Genomic DNA, 24,623 nt, shown 5'->3' on the forward strand with positions numbered 1-24,623 from the left:
CCCATGTGTAATGGTGGTATCTATGTCCACAATCTGACACGTTTTGCAGCGTCCACCGTGACAGGGTTGTGTGGAGTTGTCCAGAGAGCCGGGCAGTTTGCTACGAACAATGATCTGTTTGAGGTTTGGCGGTTGTTTAAAGGCAAGTAGTGGAGGTGTGGGGAAGGTCTTGGTGAGGTGCTCATCCTCACTGACAATATGTTGCAGGTCACGAAGAACATGATGTAATTTTTCAGCCCCTGGGAAGTACTGAACAACGAAAGGTACCCTGTCAGTTGCAGCCCATGACTGTCTCCTGAGGAGGTCATTACGGTTCCTTGCTGTGGCATGTCGGAACTGGCGGTCGATGAGTTGAGCATCGTACCCCGTTCTTGTGAGGGCATCCCGGAGTACTTCCAGGTGTCTGTCACGTTCCTCCTCATCTGAGCAGATCCGGTGTATGCGTAGGGCTTGTCCATAGGGAATGGCTGTTTTAATATGTTTTGGGTGGAAGCTGGAGAAGTGCAGCATTGTGAAGTTGCCTGTGGGTTTGAGGTAGAGTGTGGTGCTGAGGTGTCCGTCCTTGATGGCGACGCACGTGTCCAAGAATGAGACAGACAGTCGAGAGTAGTCCATGGTGAGTTTGATGGTGGGATGAAACTTGTTGATGTCACTGTGTAGTTTTATCAGTGACTCCTCGCCATGGGTCCAGAGGAAGAAAATGTCATCAATGTACCTGGTGTACAATGTCGGTTGGAGATCCTGCATAGAGAAGAAATCTTGTTCGAACCTGTGCATAAAATGTTGGCATATTTGGTGCAAAGTTGGTCCCCATGGCTGTTCCGTGTGTCTGGATGAAGAATTGGTTGTCAAAGGTGAATGTACAATGTTGGTTGGAGATCCTGCATAGAGAAGAAATCTTGTTCGAACCTGTGCATAAAAATGTTGGCATATTTGGGTGCAAAGTTGGTCCCCATGGCTGTTCCGTGTGTCTGGATGAAGAATTGGTTGTCAAAGGTGAAGACGTTATGATCGAGGATAAAGCGGATGAGTTGTAGGATGGTGTTTGGAGACTGGCAGTTGTTGGTGTTGAGTATTGAGGCAGTTGCTGCGATGCCATCATTGTGGGGAATGCTGGTGTAGAGTGTGGAAACGTCCATTGTGACGAGGAATGTTCCCGGTTCGACTGGTTCATGGGTGCTGAGTTTATGTAAGAAAACCATAGTGTCGCGACAGAAGCTGGAGATTTTCAAGATGCCTTCCACATAGCCAGAGAGATTCTCACATAGGGTCCCATTTCCCGATACGATGAGACGTCCCGGTGTGTTGGCTTTGTGTACCTTTGGAAGGCAGTAGAAGTCGCCTACATGAGAAGTACGTGGGATGAGGGCACGTAGGGAACTCTGAAGGACTGGATCCAAAGTTCTGACCAGTGTGTTTAATTCTCGGGTGTGTTCTTTGGTCGGATCAGCTGGTAGTTGCTTGTAGTGTTCCTGGTTGTTCAGTTACACTTCCTTGCAGTAACCTATTCTATTCTGAATGACAACGGCTCCTCCTTTATCTGCTGCTTTGATGACAATGTTGTGATTGGTTTTGAGAGCCTGGATGGCATTGCGTTGGGAACGGGTGATGTTTTGCTCTACCTTATGGGTACGGCTGATGAATCTGGCATTTATATATTTCCTGACAGTTTGAGCATACATGTCAAGCCCAGGGCAGCCGTTGTCATTCAGAATAGAACAGATTACTGCAAGGAAGTGTACCGACAACTGAACAACCAGGAACACTACAGGGAACTACCAGCTGATCCGACCAAAGAACATACCCGAGAATTAAACACACTGATCAGAACTTTGGATCCAGTCCTTCAGAGCTCCCTACGCGCCCTCATCCCACTTACTTCTTGCGTCGGCGACTTCTACTGCCTTCCAAAGGTACACAAAGCCAACACACCGGGACGTCCCATCGTGTCGGGAAATGGGACCCTATGTGAGAATCTCTCTGGCTATGTGGAAGGCATCTTGAAATCTATTGTACAGGGGATCTCCAGCTTCTGTCGCGACACTACGGATTTCTTACAGAAACTCAGCACCCATGAACCAGTAGAGCCGGGAACATTCCTCGTCACAATGGACGTTTCCGCACTCTACACCAGCATTCCCCACAATGATGGCATCGCAGCAACAGCCTCAATACTCAACACCAACAACTGCCAGTCTCCAAACACCATCCTACAACTCATCCGCTTTATCCTCGATCATAACGTCTTCACCTTTGACAACCAGTTCTTCATCCAGACACACAGAACAGCCATGGGGACCAAATTTGCACCCAATATGCCAACATTTTTATGCACAGGTTCGAACAAGATTTCTTCTCTCTGCAGGAACTTCGAGTGGGAGCTTTGGGCTAGCAATAACAAGCAGGGCATGACAGGGGTATGATACCTAGTTAATAAACTGAGTTTGGGATGATGGCTAGAACTCAAGAGAAAAATCCTCCATGAAACACAATAAAAATTACACAGCCCATTACTGCTAAAATTCAGTCCAGTATATCTTATCCAATCTTGAAAATCTTTTTGAGAAATTTAAACCATGTTGTTGGAATATGGTTTACCAATTAAGCAATTCTTTGCTAAAATACATAAATTATCTACAGAGATATGGAATAAACAGTTAGATTTTATTTTTTCAATGTGCTCAAAACCATAAAACATTGTGAAGACTACCAATGGCTTTTCTTTCGAATTCTTTGGGAGCTAATTTAATCATCATTGAAACAAATAATGTTTCTAAAACACTTTCATACACAGGACAACATTAAGGACAAAGTGGTGCAATTGAATACATTAGTTTAGTGATCAATGTATTTTAATCAACAATTTCGGAAACCGAGCAAAGGCTACGACAACGGATGAATGGGCACCGCACAACAATCAACAGACAGGAGGGTTCCCTCCCAGTTGGGGAACACTTCAGTGGTCCAGGACATTCAGCCTCGGACCTTCGGGTGACCATCCTCCAAGGTGGACTTCGGGACAGGCAGCAGAGGAAAGTGGCTGAGCAGAGGCTGATAGCTAAGTTCGGTAACCAAAGGGAGGGTCTCAACCGGGACCTTGGGTTCATGTCACATTACAGGTGATCTCCATTGCACTACACACACACACACAGGCGCGCACACCCACTCCCCCTCACAGACTTAAGATACGCTGCACTTACCACACACACACACACACAGACACACACACACACACACCGACCCACATGCACACATATTTTGTGTGGTGAATGTTTTTGTACTTGCAGAGTTACATTGCACTTTGCTCAAAAACCCCACACATTCATATAGAACTCTGAGCTCAAAAACTGCATGAATCAATGTAAAACTCTGTTATCTCACTTTTTAGATTGGAATCAATCTAAACATCAGGTCATAGACAGAGAACACAGGGGGCTAACACCTTCAACACATTGTCTAGCTATCACCATTGTTAACAGCTAACCCGAGAATGCAACTTTTAAAAAAAGGGTTTTGTGATTTACACATGAAAGAAGTGAAACTATCACTGTATTCTAACAGATGAAAGGCTTAACAGACAATCAATTCTTCAATGTATAATTTCAGTTAGGTCACACTGCAAACTTTTGCCATAAATTCTGTGTTACGATCGAGCCCTCCACAATCACCTGATGAAGGAGTGTCGCTCCGAAAGCTAGTCTGCTTCCAAATTAAATCTGTTGGACTATTACCTGGTGTTGTGTGATTTTTAACTTTGTACACCCCAGTCCAACACCGGCATCTCCGAATCATAATCTAGTCCCATTTGCCAGCATTTGGCCCACATCCCTCAAAACCCTTCCTGTTCATTTACCCATCCAGATATCTTTTAAATGCTGTAATTGTACTAGCCTCCACCACCTCCTCTGGCAGTTCATTCCATACACGCACCACCCTCTATGAAAAAGTTGCTCCTTCGATCCCTTTTAAACTTTTCCCCTCTCACCCTAAACCTATGCATCCTGGGTCAGCAACTCTTATTTAAAAAAAATTAATTGTCTTTAAATTCTCTCCACAACCTCAGCCCTTACATTTCATGTGACCCCTTCTACAATCATCAAATATTTGCACTCTTCTAATTCTGATTTCTGAACAAGTGGTCAAAAAGTGTGGCGTTGGTCAGGCAGCATCCAAGGAGCAGGACAGTTGAAAGTTTGGGCAAAGCCCTTCATCACATTCCTGATGAAGGGCTTATATGCCCGTAACACCAACTCTCCTGCTCCTCGGATGATGCGTGACCTGCTGTGCTTTTCCAATGCCACACTTTTCAACTCTGATCCCCAGCATCTGTAATCCTCACTTTCTTCTGACTTCAAGTGGTTCCAACTTTAGTTGCCATACCTTCAGCTGCCACAGCACAAGGACTGGAACTCCTGAAGCACTTCCAACACACTTAACTCCTTTAAGGGTCCTCAGTGAATACACTTCAAAAGTGCTTGACAGGCTGTGAAGTGCTCGGAGACATTTGAGAACGGTGACTTATAACTGCAAGGCTTCCTCATTGGCAAAATGTCTGGTCGACATCCAGCCCAACGGACAGCATTTCAGTGCTTTATAATACCACCATAAAGCTCCTTGAAATATAATTACAATATAAATGTTCTACATAAATACAAGCTGCTGCTTTTGATAATACATTTTGGAATGTTATTTATGATTTCAAATCATTTCTGTAAATGTTGAGTATCAGCTGCACCAGCAATGTTTGTGAACGTCTTTTGCAAAGCTCACACAATCTCAAAGTTATCATCAGGTGTCATGCATTTTGCTATTTGTCTCACCTCAGAAACATACTTAATAAATAGCACCTTATTGAATATCTTCTGACAGCCAAAAGTATTATATTTATTGCTATAAGCTTACCTGACCTTAATGACACTTCTTCAAAGAATTCTAAACATTTTGGGTTTAGTTAAGCATGTCTTTCCCTTTTGACATCCATCTTGATTATTTATTAAAATTCAGTTTTGAGCTTTTACTACATAATGGAGTGAAGAATTAATTTTCTTTTCTGCCACCGTCATTAAACTACTTGGTCTACAACTTGGACTTAGCCTATCTTTCTCTTTAAATATAGGAAAGAGATTAGGTTGCCTACCAGTCTTCCTTTATGGCATACAAGCAAAAAGCCAAGCTGGCTTCCAGCTATATTACAGCCTGAACAATCAACATCATTAAAAACATGCTATATTGCCACTAACATATTATTGATTATGGAAGCTCCCAAAGTACTGACATGATGACTACATTACAACAGTGACTAAATTTCAAAAAGTACTCTGAATGCTTGGTAGTACAGAATTTAAACATTGCTAAAAAGAGACAAAATCAAGACTTTCTTTTAAAATAAAAATGTTCTGCATGGGTTTTAAAGTGCTTTAAGATGTTCAGTAGCCTGTTATATAAATAAGGCAAAAGTGAGGACTGTAGATCCTGGAGATTAGAATCGAGAGTGTGATGCTGGAAAAGCACAGCTGGTCAGGCAGCATCCGAGGAGCAGGAAAATCAATGTTTCCACCAAAAGCCCTTCATTAGGAATGCGGCTGGGATCCTTGGCGCTGGAGAGATAAATGGGAGGGAGATGGGGCTGGGGCGGTGAAAGAAAGCTGAGAATGCATTAGGTGGATGGAGGTGGGTGTAATGATGATAGGTCAGAGGGGAGCGTGGAGCTGATAGGTGGAAAGGAAGCTGGACAAGTCATGAGGGCGGTCTTGGAACTGTGTGTGTGTGTGAGAGAAAGAGAGGGGAAAATGAGGAAACTGGTGAAATCCACATTGATGCCATGGGGTTGAAGGGTCCCAAGGTAGAGGAGACTGCAACGGATACAATAAATGACGTGTGAAAGTGCAGGTGAAACTTTGATGGATGTGGAAGGCTCCGTGGGAGGGAAATATATCGCTGATGGTGGGGTCCGTTTGTAGGTGGCAGAAATGGTGGAGGATGATGTGATGTATATATTAGTTGGTGAGGTGGAAGGTGAGGACCGTGAGGGGAGGTTCTGTCCTTGTTGTGGTTGGAGGGGTGGGGTTCAACAGCAGAAGTGTGGGAAGTCGATGAGATGTGCTGGAGGGGAAATTGAGGTCTTTAAAGAAGGAGGCCATCTGTGAGTTCTGTAGTGGAACTGGTCCTCCTGGGAGCAGATGCAGCAGAGGTGGAGGAATTGAGAATAAGGGATAGCATTTTTACAGGAAACAGGGTGGGAGTCGGTGGGTTTATAGAAAATGTCAGTGTTAAGTTGGTCACCGTTGACAGAGATGGAGAGGTCCAGGAATGGGAGGGAGGTGTCTGAGATGGTCCAAGTGAATTTAAGGTTGGGGTGGAATGTGTTGAAGTTGATGAACTATTCAACTTCCTCATGGGAACACAAGCTGGCGCCGATGCAGTCATCAATGTAGTGGAGGAAAAGGTGGGGAGCGGTATCGGTGTAACTCCGGAAGATGGACAAAGACTAGCATAGCTGGGCTCCTTGCAGGTGCCCAGGGCTACCCATTTCATCTGGAGAAAGTGGGAGGATTCAAAGGAGAAATTGTTGAGGGTGAGGACCAGTTCAGCCAAACGAATAAGAGTGTCAGTGGAAGGGTACAGGTGGGGAGGTCGGAAGAGGAAACAACGGAAGGCTTGGAGACCCTGGTCATGGTGGATGGAGGTATAGAGGGACTGGATGTCCATGGTGAAGATGAGGTGTTTGGAGCCAGGAAAACTGAAGCATTGGAGGAGGTCGAGGGTGTGGGTGGCATCCTGAATCTTTCGTAGTTACACTGGCACCACTTCTCACCTTTCCCTCAGCTACACTGATGACTGCATCGGTGCCACCTTGTGCTCCCACGAGGAGGTTGAACAGTTCAACAACTTCACCAACATCTCCAACCCCAACCTTAAATTCACCTGGACCATCTCAGACACTTCCCTCCCCTTCCTGGACCTCTCCATCTCCATCTACCGTACCGACTCAATACTACAAATCCACTGAGTCCCATAGCTACCTGGATTACGCCTCCTCCCACCCTTCCTCCTGTAAAAACGCTATCCCTTATTCCCAATTCCTCCACCACGTCTGTTCCCAGGGGAACCAGTTCCATCACAGAACACACCCAATGGCCTCCTCTTTTAAAAGATTGTAATTTTCCCTTCATGTGGTTGATGGTGCCCTCCAGCGCATCTAATCTACTTCCTGCACCTCCCCTCAAATTCCACCCCTCCAAACGCAACAAGGACAAAACCCACCTGGTCTTCACTTTCCACCCCATCAACCTCTATACATATCGCATCATCCGCCTCCATTTCTGCCACCTACAAATGGACCTCACCACCAAGGTGATATTTCCTTCCCATCCCATCTGCTTTCTGTAAAGACCATTCCCTCCGCAATTATGTTGTCACATCCACGCACCCGAACAACCCACCCTCCCCTCCCAGCCCCTCCCCCCTACCACCACAAACTGTAAAACCTGCGTCCACACTTCCCACCCTACCCCCCTCACCTCCACCCAAGGCCCCAAAGGAGCTTTCCACATCCAAAGTTTCAGCTGCACTTCCACACGTCATTTATTGTATACACTGGTCCCTCTACATTGGGGAGACTGGACACCTACTCACAGAGCGCTTCAACGAACATCTCCAGGCCACCCGCACCAATCAACCCCATCGCCGCTTGGCAGAACACTTCAACTCCTCCTCCCACTCCGCCAAGGACATGCAGGTCCTGGGCCTCCTCCATCGCCACTCGCTTACCACCCAATGCCTGGAGGAAGAATGCCTCATCTTCAACCTTGGGACCCCATAACCCCATGGCATCAATTTCCCCTTCCCCATACATTATCCCAGTTCCAACCTTCCAGCTGAGCACCATCCTCATGACCTGTCCATCTTCCTTTCCACAAATCCACTCCACCCTCCTCTCCGACCTATCACCATTACCCCTTACTCCATCCACCTACTGCACTTTCAGCGAGTTCCCCCAGCCCCATCCCCCTCCCATTTATCTCTCTGCCCCTAAGGCACCTAGTCTCATTCCTGATAAAGGATATTTGCCTGAAATATCGATTTTTTTGCTCTTCAGATGCTATCTGACCTGCTGTGCTTTTCCAACACCACACTCTTGACTGTTATATAATTTGTTTGCTCCAATTTTTTTTTAAAAAAACATATTGGATTCTACACTAGAATAAAACAAAATCGAAGCTATTCAATCCCAAATAACTTTGCCTAATTATGTTCAAGTATTGATTACAATCTGACAGGCAATGAGAATAAACCAATATTTGAGAACAAGATCCACTGGACTTATTCACTAGTCCTGGGTCTGAGTTCGATATCTCTAGCCTATCCAGTACAGATTTGTAGAATAAACACTGATAATTTTATAACACATCAGCCTTACATAAAAATGTTTGTTTATAGGCAAAAGCACCACATAATTTAATTTAATCACACTTAGGGATTTGTAAAATAAAGATTCAGCTCACAAACAGCTCAAACATTCAGAAATTAAAATATGTGTTGCTGCATTACATCTATGTAGTGCAAAACTTGGAAAAAAAAAAGATCAATAGCCTTGATAAATACAATTAGGAACCAAAATATTTTCGAGGGTAATATCCCACTCTGTTACCAACATTCGTGTATTTTACTGTGATGTCTATGTAGTGCAAAACTTGGAAAAAAAAAAGATCAATAGCCTTGATAAATACAATTAGGAACCAAAATATTTTCGGAGGTAATATCCCACTCTGTTACCAACATTCGTGTATTTTACTGTGATGCAAAATCTGAGAGATAGAATTTGGACAATACTTGTGCAGAAGTTCAGACCAAATAGGATGTATTTGCCAAGTATTATACTTCAAATTTATAAAGATGAAATCAGCGATGAAACACAACATGGAAGGTGGTCAAATGGCATGCATTTCTAAGACAGGCCAAGAGGAGTGATATTGAGCTGCACTCAAGTACTGCATTAAAAATGATCCCACTGATCCATTAATTCTTCACTCACTTCAGAGATTGGAAGAACATTTGAACAACTCTAGATACGGATTACCTGCATATTTCCTTTACAAGCTTAAACAGTTCAAACTCCAGACAATAACAAGACTGAGCAGAATCTCAACAGAAGCTTGGCATTTTTAAAACAAAAGATCTATTGTTTCTCACTCAAGATGCTGTTACTTTGCACTACCTTCACTTTTCTTATGAGTTTTAAAAACTCTTATTATAAATTAATCAAATTGTATGTACCAGAATAAACTTTGTACAGTTGTTAATTGTGACATCTAGAAAATATCTTAAGGAAAATTGAGTTTATCTATCAGCTTTATTTAGCAGAAGTTTAATTGTTTAGCCTTCAAGCTGAATAGGTTACCAGATTCAAATCAAACTGTTTATTTGTAAATATTAGGAAATCATTTTCAATAAAACCAAATGACAGAAAAATACTTTAACTTTCTATAGAATGATTTTCTAATAATTTATGTAGCCACACTAAAGAAACTGCACTGACCTTGCATCTGCACCATCAAATATCTTTTCTGCTACATCTCCTATCACTTCCTGCTTCAAATAATACAGCATCCGTACCCGCAGCAGGACTCTGTAGAGGAAGAAAGTTTTAACATTAGTACTGTTTGCCAACACTAGCTTTTGGCAGCTGCTTCTGTTCATCCATCATTCTGCCAAGGCTGATTAGCTATGCTGTATGGTAGGTTTGAAGCATGACAGATGGTGGCATATAATCACCTCTGTGTGGTGCTTTCTGCTGGCTTTCAACAGCCATGCTTGGCAACCACTTTCAGCATACTGAGCACAGTGCAGTGCAGCCCAGACACATTTCATTCAGTAATGCCTAATTCAGTTTGCGAAGTTTAACGTGTACGTTGCCAGTGCTTCTGAAGTGTTCAAGTAAGTTTGTAAACAAGTGAGCAGATGGCTTGCAGTAGGCGTTCTGCTCCATTATCTCATGCAATTTCCTCAGCTGTTGCTTACTATCTTCTGAAGCAGCTTTATGTTTAGAATAATGAGCAGCTACATTAGTAGCTGAAAAAGACAGATATGCAAAATCTAATTTCGAGTGGTTCACTACAAACAATGACCTATTTTATACCTTTTATTGAAAAGGAGGGCTTTCAAGCAGAAACTTAATGTTTTCTAAACTCAAAGAAGCTTTTTAAATGCTAATCATAAATAGATATGAACTGGACACAAATACAAGCAAAATACCTCGAACAGAGTTTAGAATAAAACAAATAGGATTTTCTGAGCTTCTTACTTCAACTGATATTTATTCTGTTTGCAAAATCTAAAACGAGGCAGTGATTCCACTCACTTGTTGCAATGGTGTTTCAGATGTTTCTTGTAGCCATCATCATGCAGCAAGATATCAGGGTTGCAGTTTACTAGCCAATCTGCATTTTTCATCATTGGTAAAGTGGACTGACTTTTAACTTTCTTTCCTTTCCTTCCTCTAGGCACTGGTGCAGACAAACCTATTGATTAAGTAAAGATATAAACAACATTTATCACTGAAAATCAACACCACCAAGTCCAACAACCTTTAATTGAGTATTGCACAAGCAATAAGTTTTCAAACTCCAGCAACATAAATCAAAATCATATTTTGATCTTTAGTGCTTTATGGAACAGATGAATCTCCTGATTAATCTCCAATGCTCTCCCTGTGATCTTCATTTCTTTATCATTCTGTTTCTTGTTCCAACCTTTTGCTCCATCAGCACATACACAGGTCTGCCATAATGTTTATGATCGTTGTGTCACTCCTTTATACCTATACCTTTGAGATCAGTTTGCCTCGATCACTGCACTGAGCTTCAGCTCTGTCCTGTTGACTTCTCAGGTTTTCTTTACCCCTTTGTTTTTCAGCTGTGTCTCCTTCTACTGATTTCTGTCCTTTCGGGTAGGATTCTCAAGGCATCTCTTACTCTACATTTTGTCTACTTGTTATTTCAACCTTGATGTCTCTCAATTTGTTCTCAAACTATGCCTTTAATTTCCTACAGTCCCCCATTTTCCATTTGCTCTACCCCTACCCTCCCATTATGCCTAACTGTAAAACAAATGATACCTGAACACACACTCTGGGCTCTGTCTCCACCTATGTGCTTAGTCCTTCACCCCGCCCCTCCTTCTGCATACATACCACATTTTTCTCACTACAATCAATTCTGAAGAACGATCATTGGACTCAAAACATTAACTCTGCTTTCTGTCCATAGATGCCACCAGACTTGCTGAGTTTCTCCAGCAATTTCTTTCTGTATTACTGATCTTCAGCATCAGCAGTTGTGTTTTATTTGATTGTTATGGCACCTGAACCATTCCAGGAAGGATATTACCTGAGAAAATATTACAATTTCCTTGCCAGCCTTTGTTCCTAGGCAACCAGCCCAGTGAAAAGAAACAGAAATGGCAGCAATGAAGGTAACCTCAGATCACAGTGAGAAGCAACAGCCCCACACGAGAACAGGAGAATGCCCCCGCATGCAAAGGAGCCTAGGGGTTTTGGCAGGGCTGTGGAACAGGCCTTAGAGAGAAAAAAAACTAAGGAAACAAATTTAAATTAAAGCAGGCCACCATATAAACAAATTTTTAATGAAAATAACTAAATGAAATTGAAACATAGTTTGGAATGAGAAATGGGACCAGACAACCAATTATTTTAATAACAGCACAATCTCAGAGGGAAAGACTGAAATGGAACTGTAACTGTCACAACAGAGGTAACACATGTACAGGCACAGTATTTAAGTACCATGATTTCAAGTAAAGTGTCAAACTGTAGGGATTTATCACCAAAATCATATGTACAAAGAATGCAAACTTACTGTAGATACAGACTCAACTCCTTGCCCTGGTACCAGGCAGAGATTAAATCAATCCATTCATAACCTTAGATCATATTTGATCCTGGAATGAGTTTCAAATCCCACAACTGCACCAATATTGTCTTTTTCCACGTTTGTAGTATCACTCAACATTACCATTTTAGTGCATGGCTCCAAAAGCCTCTTCCATGCCTTCGTTACCTCGAGACATGACTATCTCAATGCACTCCTGGCTGCTCTCCGATTTTTCACCCTCCATAAGTTGAGCTCAGCCAAAAGTCCCTACTGCACAGCCAAGCCCTGTTCCCCTATTACCTTGTACTTGCAGACCTGCTTTGACTCCTGTTCAAGCAGCATGTTGGTTTTCAGGGATCAGAATGTCCTGGTTCATGAATCAGGAAAGGTTAGTATGCAGGTACAGGAAGTAACAAGGAAGGCTGATAGAATGTTATTATTTATTGAGAGAGAAACTGAATGCACAAATAGGGAGATACTGCTTCAGTCATACAGGCATTGGTGTGACCACATCTGGAGTGCTATGAACAGCACTGGCATCATTATTTAAAGGAGGATTCTAAATGCAGTGAATGAATTTCGGAGAAGGTTTACATGACCAATATCTGGAATGGGTGACTTCTTGTCAACGCTTGTGAGCTTGAGAGGATCATTCTTCTGGTAGTGTACGCGGCAGTGACCAAACGGGAAGATTGGGTCAGAGCTTGGTAAGTTCAATAAAAGAGCTGTCACCTGACTGTGATTCAAGCAGGTATCTGGGGCTTTGGTCATTAAACTCCCACTCATGCAGCCTCCCAATCTTTCCCTCCCACAATAGATTCACTTAGACAACACTGCCATGATTTCATAACATCAGTTAACCAACATCTCCTGGAATATATACAGGAGTTGGTGACCTTTGTTTAAGGAAATTGTTCAGGAGTGTATTAGAATAGTCATGTCTGGGAGGTGATAAAAGTTTGATGATAGTTTCAGCAACAGTTGTGTTCAGGCAGAATAGAGTCAGACAATGTTCGACAATATAGGCCGACTTTGTGGCACTGCATGCATAGTCAGAAGTTCACCTCCCAGCATAACGATAACACCACGGCTGTGAAATCTGGTTTAGTCTCAGGTTACTGCTGGTGGCTAGTAGCTAGTAAAGGGGAGTTTTGGGAATGAAAACCATTGTTTCTTCCGCCCCAATATTTCTTGAACCCCTTAAATAGCTTAAGAGCTCAATTTTCGAAACACAAGAGATTACAAACCAATTTTATGCACTTCATAGTTTAACCCTTTCAGGATCCTGGCATAATTCTGATGAAATCATGTTCCACCCTCCTCCTAGATCAATAAGTATTTCCTGAGTAAAAACTGAAAGAACGGTGGATGCTGTAAATCAGAACCAGAAACAGCTGGAAAAGCTCAGCAGGTCAGGCAGCATCTCTGGAGAGAAATCAGAGTTAACGTTTTGGGTCAAATGACCCTTCTTCAGAATATTCCCTGAGGTTCAGTGGCCAAAAGTGAACTAAGTGCTCTAGATGAATAAAGTTTCACTGATATTTCTTTTACTGGATTGATTTGTATCAATCTTATTTATGTACCCTCTATTTGGAGTGGGTTTTTTTTACATCTATCTTATCAAGCCACTTAATTTTAAAACATATAGAACATTACAGCGCAGCACAGGCCCTTGATGTTGCGCCAACCTGTCATACCAATCTGAAGCCCATCTAACCTACACTATTCCATGTACGTCCATACGCTTGTCCAATGATGACTTAAATGTACTTAAAGTTGGCGAATCTACTACCGTTGCAGACAAAGCATACCATACCCTTCCTACTCTGAGTAAAGAAACTACCTCTGACATCTATCACCCCTCAATTTAAAGCTATGCCCCTCGTGATCGCCGTCACCATACTTGGAAAAAGGCTCTCCCTGTCCACCCTATCTAACCCTCTGATTATCTTGAATGTCTCTATTAAGTCACCTCTCAACCTTCTTCTCTCTAACGAAAACAGCCTCAAGTCCCTCAGCCTTTCCAAAGCTTCCAAATCCTTCTTATAATGCGGTGACCAGAACTATACACAATACTCCAAGTGCGGCCGCACCAGAGTTTTGTACAGCTGCAGCATAACCTCATGGTTCCGGAACTCGATCCCTCTGTTAATAAAAGCTAAAACACTGTATGCCTTCTTAGCAACAAACAAGTACAATTGTCTCAAATGGTTGCCACCTGATTGTAGGCCTAGGGCTTGAGACAAAGTCAGCACTTTACAAGTAGAGTCATTTTTACCAGCCTGTTTGGACATGCTGTGCAACACGTCATCATCAGGTGGGACTTAAATCTGGATCTTCTGGTTCAGAGGTAGTGACATGACGACTGGACCATAAGACCCCCATATTTACAAAGTCTGTGAGAAGATTTGTAGCTCGGGTGCTGGTTGTTGTGGTTCTGTTTGTCGAGCTGGGAATTTGTATTGCAGATGTTTTGTCCCCTGTCTAGGTGACATCCTCAGTGCTTGGGAGCCTCCTGTGAAGCGCTTCTGTGATCTTTCCTCCGGCATTTGTAGTGGTTTGAATCTGCCGCTTCCAGTTGTCAGTTCCAGCTGTCCGCTGCAGTGGTCGGTATATTGGGTCCAGGTCAATGTGCTTATTGATTGAATCTGTGGATGAGTGCCATGCCTCTAGGAATTGCCTGGCTGTTCTCGGTTTGGCTTGTCCTATAACAGTAGTGTTGTCCTAGTCGAATTAATGTTGCTTGTCATCTGAGTGTGTGGCTACTAAGGATAGCTGGTCGTGTCGTTTCGTGGCTAGTTGGTGTTCATCGATGTAGATCGTTCGCTGTCTTCCTGTTTGTCCTATGCAGTATTTTGTGCAGTCCTTGCATGGGATTCTGTACACGACATTGGTTTTGCTCATGCTGGGTATCGGGTCCTTCGTATTGGTGAGGCATGGCACTCATCCACAAATTCAATCAATAAGCACATCGACCTGGACCCAGTATACCGACCATTGCAGCGGACAGCTGGAACTGACAACCGAAAGCGGCAGATTCAAACCACTACAAATGCTGGAGGAAAGATCACGGAAGCGCTTCACAGGAGGCTCCCAAGCACTGAGGATGCCACCCAGACAGGGGACAAAACGTCTGCAACACAAATTCCCAGCTCAGCGAACAGAACCACAACAAACCCCATATTTAATGTGAACTTGACTGAAAATCTTCAATTTGTTGCAAGTCTTGGCAGAAGTGTGTTAGTAGCTGCATATGTTGACTTGCAGGGCCCTGTCCTCTGTAAACAGAAAGTTTAGGCAGTGTACCATTCACGGAGGACAAAACACTGAGGACAACTATTTCTTGGTGCAGCTCAAATGGCAATGCTTTGGTCAAACAAAATCAACTTGCCTTTTCCAAACTTAAGAGGTTTGGGGTTAACTCTTCTCTGATGTACTTGGTGTGGCAATGTCTTGACTAACTAGTCTACTTGCCAACCAATGAACACACTTGCCCCATGCAATATAAATTGTTAACCCCTTTGAAATTGGATATTCTTGCAATTGTCCTGGTTGGAGTGAGAAGTTTTGCCAGCTTGTTTTTCCACAATGCTGAACTTCTGTACTATTATATTGTCTGTGTTGAAATTGCCAAAGTGATATTTCCTATCGTTCACATCCAACCGGGACTTAAAGCTTCCAACCACTTGTACATTCAGTCTAGTATTTTCATTGTTTTAGAACATCGACAAAATTGCATGCCATTTTTCCTTTACATGCGAATATGACATGGTTAAGAAAGAATCCAAAATTACCAGAGTGATTTTGCAGAGCTCGCGTCTGTCCATCCTCAGTAGGAGTAATTAGATCCCAGATAAAACCTTTGATCTTTTCATCTCCTCTGTAATGGTTCAAGCAGTATACAAGGATAGTGCGACAGATGGTCTCCACATCATGTTCTGTCAACTGTCGTTTAAAACGCCCATGTGACAGTATATCACTCCATCGGCCCCAACTGAAGAGAATAAGCAATGAAAGCTTTAGTCAAGTAAACTTCTGTAAAAACATAATTCTAATTCTAAAGTCTTTAAAAGTCAATATGCGGCTTCTACATATAATCAGAAATCAAGACCCACTTTGCTCAGAAGGCAGCAATTTTGAAAGAGAAAGCCAGATAGAAGGGAAAAGGAAACGGTACAAGTGTAAAAAGGGTGGGAGGAAGAAGAGGGGTTTGGGAGAAGATCAAGACTGAACAAGTGAGGAAGGTGAGTGGATTTGGAGACTGAGGCAAATGGGAAGGAAGAAATAGAGAGACAGCATGAGAAATCAAGGGAAAGCATAAAGAGAGATGGGATGGGACAGGGGAGAAATGGAATGGGGAGGGAAAACTGTTTCAAATAGTACATGATCTTTTTTAAAAAAAACATACAGTTGTGCTGCTTGGGGTCTTGCTTTAACAACTGACAATACAATGTTCCCTTTGTACTGGCCTGTAGTGTTGATTCATACACACAGTAAGGAAACCCCAATGTACACGACCAACTCAAAATGACTAAAAGGCTATCCAAACCTGCTCTGCCATTCAATAAGATCATGCTTGATCTGGTAGAGGTCTCATCTCCACACCCATTAGCCTAGACTGCCTTGTTTACCAAAAATCAGCCTTGAATAAATTTAAAGACTCAGTCTCCACGACCTTCTGGGGAACAGAATCCCACTAACAATCCCTTAAGAGAAAGCAATTCTCTTTGTCTGTGTCTTTAAAAGGTTGGATTAGTGGGAAGTTGATTTTAACTGAATGGTTATCTTGTTTCATTTCTCTATGATTTATTAAATTACTGTCCAAAATATATGCCAAATTTCAGTAATTAAAAGAAACAGACTAGCACCAGTTGAAACCATCAGTGCAATAATTATGTTTAAATTGGGCCAAACATCAATAATGTTGTAAATGTGTTAGTTGTGGGTATGTTATATTGCTGTAAGTGTACTACTGTGCAGAAAGTTCCTTGCTTTTAATGTACACATATAAACAATAAGAAGGATCACAAAATTGCAATGATTTGGAGATGTCGGTGTTGGACTGGGGTATACAAAATTAAAAACCACACAACACCAGGTTATAGTCCAGCAGGTTTATTTGGAAGTGCTAGCTTTCGGAGCTAGTGCTCTGAAAGCTAGTGCGTCCAAATAAACCTGTTGGACTATAACCTGGTGTTGTGTGATTTTTCACCTCACAAAATTGTTGCAGTTTAAAGATGGCAATATTGATAATATAAAACAGAAGTTACATATCCTGTTCCACGAACAAGTTCCCAACAAATCCTGGGATGTTTTCAATGCAGCATACTAAGTGCCCTCAATTGCAAGATGGGATTGAGCTAGTGCCAATGCTTGAATGAAATTGACGCTCTGTGATTGATGTTGCATGTTTGTGGCAGATGCACAAAACATTTGGCACGAGATCCATTTGGAATTGAAATCAAAGGTGTGTGTGTTATGGTAGCTCTTTCAATGTGACTGTATAGGCGCATGCCAAAAACTGGGGAGAGAAGCTGGTGCAAACCAGAGACCACAATACTCACCTCTCATTATTGAGCGTCTTTGGGATCCCCCTAATCCTCTGACTGATCATTAATCCTTTCTACATCCCCTTACTGCCTCCTTGATGCTCTAATTCACTCAACAGCACTACCCATCACAACCTTAATTGATGCATTGCAGGTCAAGTCCCAGTAGGGAGGCATGTAGCTTCTCACTATTTCATTCAACCCATCATTTGATGCACCATTAACTCAGCTTTCCCACATGACCACAATCCCGCTAATTGCATCATCCTGCCCCTCCAGTATGTTACACACCTACCTCTTTCCAATCCAGATTCACACCCTCTACTTATCTTTCCACTTCTCTTGGCCTCACTACTCCCACTGTGTGAAGACCATCATTAACACACACACACACACTAACATCTACCCCTTCCCCCCCCCAACCCAAAAACGGCATAAACATTCTCGGAATCCCACTTCATTCTGTTTGCACCCCTGGAAAAAATGTTTTCCCAATTTGTTTATGATCAAGGCTTCCTTTAGCTGCATAGCCTTGCAGCAATCAAGAAAAGCCTAGTGCTGGGAACCAAAAGGCTCCACACAAGCAATGATCGTACAAGAGGTGTGCACGTGCACAATTTTGAAGGGGGCAGTGCATTGCAACAAGCAAGCCATGCACAGCAAACATAAATCAGATGGGACATCAGTTACATTTGCATTTACAAAAACTCTCAACTGAGCAGTTCTTGACTCTTTCTTCAGCTGCTGAAAATGTGTTGCTGGAAAAGCGCAGCAGCTCAGGCAGCATCCAAGGAACAGGAGAATCGACGTTTCGGGCATAAGCCCTTCTTCAGGATGCTGCCTGACCTGCTGTGCTTTTCCAGCAACACATTTTCAGCTCTGATCTCCAGCATCTGCAGCCCTCACTTTCTCCTCTTTCTTCAGCTGACCTGCTGTACTTTACCAGCACCACACTCTTGACTCTTTCTTCACTGTGACATTTCTGCAGCTATGGACTTCACATATCCTTACCTCTGCCATCACAACCCTATTCCTCACTAAAACTGTTGAAGAAAAAAGCACACAGACAGCTTGGTAAGGCTAGAGTGGTGCTGGAAAAGCACAGCAGGTCGGGCAGTATCCGAGGAACAGGAAAACTGATGTTTCGTCAGGGCTCCTGCCCAAAACATCGATTTTCCTGCTCCTCAGATGCTGCCTGACCTGCTGTGCTTTTCCAGCACCAGTCTAATCTTGACTCTAATCTGCAGTACCCACCTGCAGTCCTCACTTTCGCCTAGCTTCTCTTGGTAGGGCCCTCATTTCAACCTTAAGTCTGTGCCTAAGAGTTAAGGAACTGAAATGGTCAGATTAGTTTAGGCATTCACCAACAGATTTGTTGCACAACATTAAAACGCTCTGGCTGCTGAAACTGCATCTGAAATATGGAATGCAAATGGAAGCCTGGAGTTCAGTTCTCTGTTTTAAACCATTTTCTTGAATAGAACATAGAACAGTACAGCACAGAACAGGCCCTTCAACCCACGATGTTGTGCAGACCACTGATCCTCATGTATGCACCCTCAAATTTCTGTGACCATATGCATGTCCAGTAGTCTCGTAAATGTCCCCAATGACCTTGCTTCCACAACTGCTGCTGGCAACGCATTCCATGCTCTCACAACTCTCTGTGTAAAGAACCTGCCTCTGACATCCCCTCTATACTTTCCTCCAACCAGCTTAAAACTATGATCCCTCGTGTTAGTCATTTCTGCCCTGGGAAATAGTCTCTGGCTATCGACTCTATCTATGCCTCTCATCATCTTGTATACCTCTTGAATCTTTGTCTTCTGTCCTCATCACTTTGCAGGACATTTTTGTCACAAACATCAATGTATTCATTCAACTGCCTCTGCTGCAGTCCTCTCTTCACCGAGCCATGAGGCAAGCATTCTGTAAGATTGCCACCTGCTTTAACCCTGATCTTGCATCATTGTCTAATTTCTCTCCTGGTCCATGAGCCCTACATCCTGCTCCCTGGTCCCTCTTTCCAAGAAACTTTCCTAACGTACATACTCCCTGGCTTCCATATTGGTTGATATTATCAGTGGTTCTCCTGCTTTCAAAACCTACTGCCATCACCATCTTCTGAGAAACCAACCCTTCCTACCATGAAAACAACCACTCCGTCACCAACCTCCTTCACCTTTTCAAAGTACTTCTAAAACATCCTGGAACACTCCGTAAAATCCCCTCCTAATCAGGACCTTCTCAATGCCTCTTCCCTGCAATTGCTAAATTACTGAAATTTAGTTAGGTATGCTACGTGACTATGACAAAGATGAGCTATCCTCACCATGTTTATCTGGACGTTTTGGCAGTTTTTGACACTCTTTAACCTCACCATTCATTTCTTAATCATTGTTCAGTCACATGAGACTAGTTCTATCCCCATTTATTCAACAGAGCTGGGGGAACAATCTGCAATTGATACTCTCTTGAATTACCTCATTCTTCCTGCTCCAATTTGTCATTGGGTCTGGTTCAGACTCTATCCACCCCCCACCCACTTACCATTTTGTAATCTGAAAAACCTTAACACCTCTGTTTTAGAGATTGCAACCAGAAGACTCAAATTCTCCAGGTGTCGGTTGTCCATTCTGCTTCTGTAAAGTGCCTCGGAATATTTGTTATCCTAAAAGGTTCTGGATGTAAGTTTGTTGAGCTGAAAGGCTCATTCTCTGACGTTTCGTCACCATACTAGGTAACATCTTCAGCGAGTCTCTGGATGAAGCACTGATGTTTCCTGCTCTCTATTTATATGTTCTTTTTCTGAGGGGGTGGTAAATGGGGTCGAAGTCAATGTGTTTATCAACAAACACATGACTTGGAGCCCACTTACCACCCCTGAGAAAAAGAACAGGAAATGACATCACCATAGGAAATGACAGAGGATTCTGGGTAATCCAAGATGGAGGACGGGAAACATTTCTGGCTGGAAGAGCTGCTCCTTTTTTTGAGGTATTTTAAGTGTTGGAGGTGATTTCCTCGAATTCCAGGAGCAGCAATTACTGTTTTATATGCTGTTGCATTGTTTTGGAACTTTGGAAAAGAAAGTCAACACAACAGCAGTTTAAAAGGGAGAAGAGTAGACAAAGGAAACACATGGTGAGGACAGTGCAGGAGAGAGAGAGAGAGAGAAGAAAAACCTGCACAGTTACCGCCTTTGCTGTTTGAATTTGTGTATCGTTGGACATCGGAGTGCATCTGGGAAAATTAACAAACAGTGAAATTCATAACTAATCTTGGAGGAACTGTTGGGTGAATTTCACAGCACAGAATCAGGTAAGTTAATTGTTGTTTTAAGTCTGTCCAAGAGAAAGGCTGCAGTAGTCAGTATGGTGGATTCTTTCTTGATTATGTTTTTGGAGATAAACTTAAAATATAAGTCATAGCTATTAATTAACCTGGGGCAGTGTTTGTAGAGGAATTAGACGGTGTTATTTCCTGGGTCTGTAGATTGTGAAGGAGCAAAAATGGCCTTTGCAGTGATCTGTACTTCTTGTCAGATGTGGGAGTTTAAAGAGAGTTTAAGGGTTACTGCGGATTATATCTGCCATAAATGCTGTTGGATGAGAATCTGATCAGATCGAGTGGATCGGTTGGAGAGTCAGATAGAAGTGATGAGGAATTTGTAACAGCAACCCAGTGTGTGATGGATGGCAGTTATAGGAGGAGAGGAAAGTCTCAGATACAGTCACACAGATGGGTTAACTCCAGTAAAGGTAAGAGAGGTAGGCAGCTAGTGCAGGAGTCTTTTGTGGATATACCCATTTCAAACAGGTATGCTGCTTTGGAAAATGTAGGGGGTGATGGATTCTCAGGGGAACGTAGCACGAACACCCAAGTTTCTGATATTGAGACTGGCTCTAATGCAACGAGGGGTACGTTCCAAGAGATCAATTGTGCTAGGGGATTCCGTAGTCAGAGGTACAGACAGACGTTTCTGTGGCCAGTAGAGAAAAAGCAGAATGGTGTGTTGTTCCCCCAGTGCCAGGATCAAGGATGTCTCAGAGAAAGTGCAGAATGTTCTCACAGGGGAGAGGGGAGGGGGGATACAAATGCTACAGGAAGGATAGAAAGGGAGGCAAGAGAGGAGGGGGAGTGGCATTTTTGATAAGGGATAGCATTTCAGCTGTGCTGAGGGCGGATATTCCCAGAAATACATCCAGGGAAGTTATTTGGGTGGAATGGAGAAATAAGAAAGGGATGATCACCTTATTGGGATTGTATTATAGACCCCCCCAATCGTCAGAGGGAAATTGAGAAACAAACTTGTAAGGAGATCTCAGCTATCTGTAAGAATAATAGGGTAGTTATGGTAAGGGATTTTAACTTTCCAAACATCGACTGGGACTGCCATAGTGTTAAAGGTTCAGATGGAGAGGAATTTCTTGAGTGTGTACAAGACAATTTTCTGATTCAGTACGTGATTCAGTCAGTGGGGGAGCACTTTACGGCCAGCAACCATAATTCTATTCATTTTAAAATAGTGATGGAAAAGGATAGACGAGATCTAAAAGTTGAAGTTCTAAATTGGAGAAAGGTCAATTTTGTCGGTATTTGGCAAGAACTTTCGAAAGCTGATTGGAGGCAGACGTTCGCAGGTAAGGGGACGGCTGGAAAATGGAAAGCCTTCAGAAATGAGATAATAAGAATCCAGAGAAAGTATATTCCTGTCAGGGTGAAAGGGAAGGCTGGTAGTTATAGGGAATGCTGGATGACTAAAGAAATTGAGGGTTTGGTTAAGAAGAAGGAAGCACGTGTTAGGTGTCGACAGGATAGATTGAGTGAATCCTTAGAAGAGTATTAAGAAAGTAGGAATATACTGAAGAGGAAAGTCAGGAGGGCAAAACAGGGACACGAGTTAGGTTTGGCAAATAGAATTAAGGAGAATCCAAAGGGTCTTTACAAATATATTAAGGACAAAAGGGTAACTAGGGAGAGAATAGGGCCCCTCAAGGATCAGCAGGGCAGCCTTTGTGTGGAGCCATGGAGAGTGGGGGAGTTACTAAATGAATATTTTGCATCGGTATTTACTATGGAAAAGGATATGGAAGATATAGACTGTAGGGAAATAGATGGTGACATCTTGCAAGATGTCCAGATTACAGAGGAGGAAGTGCTGGATGTCTTGAAATGGTTAACGGTGGACGTGATCAGATGTACCCGTGGGAACCTAGAGAAGTGATTGCTGGGCCTCTTGCTGAGATATTTGTATCATCGATAGTCACAGGTGAAGTGCCGGAAGACTAGAGGTTGGCAAACGTGGTGCCACTGTTTAAGAAGGGCGGTAAAGACAAGCCAGGGAACTATAGACCGGTGAGCCTGACCTCGTTGGTGGGCAAGTTGTTGGAGGGAATCCTGAGGGACAGGATGTACATGTATTTGGAAAGGCAAGGACTGATTAGGGATAATCAACATATCTTTGTGCGTGGGAAATCATGTCTCACAAACTTGATTGAGTGTTTTGAAGTAGTAACAAAGATGATTTATGAGGGTAGAGCAGTAGATGTGATCTATATGGACTTCAATAAGGCGGTCGACAAGGTTCCCATGGGAGACTGATTAGCAAGGTTCGATCTCATGGAATACAGGGAGAACTAGCCATTTGGATACAGAACTGGCCCAAAGATAGAAGACAGAGGGTGGTGGTGGAGGGTTGTTTTTCAGACTGGAGGCCTGTGATCAGTGGAATACCACAAGGATCGGTGCTGGGCCCTCTATGTTTCGTCATTTACATAAATGATTTGGATGTGAGCATGAGAGGTACAGTCAGTAAGTTTGCAGATGACACCAAAATTGGAGGTGTAGTGGACAGTGAAGAGGGTTACCTCAGATTACAACAGGATCTTGACCAGATGGGCCAATGGGCTGAGAAGTGGCAGATGGAGTTTAATTCAGATAAATGCGAGGAGGCTGCATTTTGGGAAAGCAAATCTTAGCAGGACTTATCACTTAATGGTAAGGTCCTCGGGAGTGTTGCTGAACACAGAGACCTTGGGATGCAGGTTCATAGCTCCTTGAAAGTGGAGTCGCAGGTAGATAGAATAGTGAAGGTGGCGTTTGGTATGCTTTCCTTTATTGGTCAGAGTATTGAGTACTAGAGTTGGGAGGTCATGTTGCAGCTGTACAGGACATTGGTTAGGCCACTGTTGGAATATTGTGTGCATTTCTGGTCTCCTTCCTCTCGGAAAGATGGTGTGAAACCTGAAAGGGTTCAGAAAGATTTACAAGGATGTTGCCAGGGTTGGAGGACCTGAGCTATAGGGAGAGGCTGAACAGGCTGGGGCTGTTTTCCCTGGAGCGTCAGAGGCTGAGGGGAGACCTTATAGAGGCTTATGAGGGGCATGGATAGGATAAATAGGCAAAGTCTTTTCCCTGGGGTGGGGGAGTCCAGATCTAGAGGGCATAGGTTTAGGGTGAGAGGGGAAAGATATAAAAGAGACCTAAGGGGCAATCTTTTCACACAGAGGGTGGTACGGGTATGGAATGAGCTGCCAGAGGAAGTGGTGGAGGCGAGTACAATTGCAACATTTAAGAGGCATTTGGATGGGTATATGAATAGGAAGGGTTTGGAGGGATATGGACCGAGTGCGGGCAGGTGGGACGAGATTGGGTTGGGATATCTTGTCGGCATGGACGGGTTGGACCGAAGGGTCTGTTTCCATGCTGTACACCTCTATGACAACCTGAGCTACAAATCTTTTCAAAACTCGCTGTCCTAAGAGGGTTATGTGATTATAGGATACTGTTGAGAGGCATCATTGCTCCTGTACCCCTTACAATGCCACTTTCCTCTGGTCTAACATTGAAGATGCTGAAGTCTCTAAACAGGAAAAGATCAAACTGATGAGATAAATGCTCTGGCTACAAAAAATTGGAGATTAGCTGTTTTAGTAACAGGATCGAAAAGATAGAAGCTCAGAAATAGGTTTGTTCAGTTTACTACTTTTATTCTGCTATTTTAATGCAGTTCTACAGCAAAACATGTCCTCGTAAGGGAGCAACTTTGCTAAGTCCTTGCTGACTGCCAACATGGAATAGAAAATCTTGGTTCCAATGCAACATTACAGTTTGGCTCAATCTTTAAAATGTTGATGAACTGTCATTACTTGATACAAGTTACCAGAAATCAGACAGCTCC

At 43.0% G+C, this 24,623-nt stretch overlaps 1 protein-coding gene across 1 annotated transcript in view; it reads right to left on the bottom strand.

The window, feature by feature from the left end:
* The window catches only part of chd7 (chromodomain helicase DNA binding protein 7), a 356,622-nt gene that overhangs the window by 63,161 nt on the left and 268,838 nt on the right, over positions 1 to 24,623 (bottom strand). Inside the window, exons 22-24 of the mRNA XM_043689312.1 lie at positions 15,686 to 15,885; positions 10,361 to 10,520; positions 9,539 to 9,628 (exon numbers count right to left, since the gene is read on the bottom strand). Coding sequence (XP_043545247.1) covers positions 9,539 to 9,628; positions 10,361 to 10,520; positions 15,686 to 15,885 — 450 coding nt within the window. The remainder of the gene's footprint in view (positions 1 to 9,538; positions 9,629 to 10,360; positions 10,521 to 15,685; positions 15,886 to 24,623) is intronic.

This window comes from Chiloscyllium plagiosum, chromosome 4 (genome assembly GCF_004010195.1).
Source record: "Chiloscyllium plagiosum isolate BGI_BamShark_2017 chromosome 4, ASM401019v2, whole genome shotgun sequence".
Taxonomy (NCBI): domain Eukaryota; kingdom Metazoa; phylum Chordata; class Chondrichthyes; order Orectolobiformes; family Hemiscylliidae; genus Chiloscyllium; species Chiloscyllium plagiosum.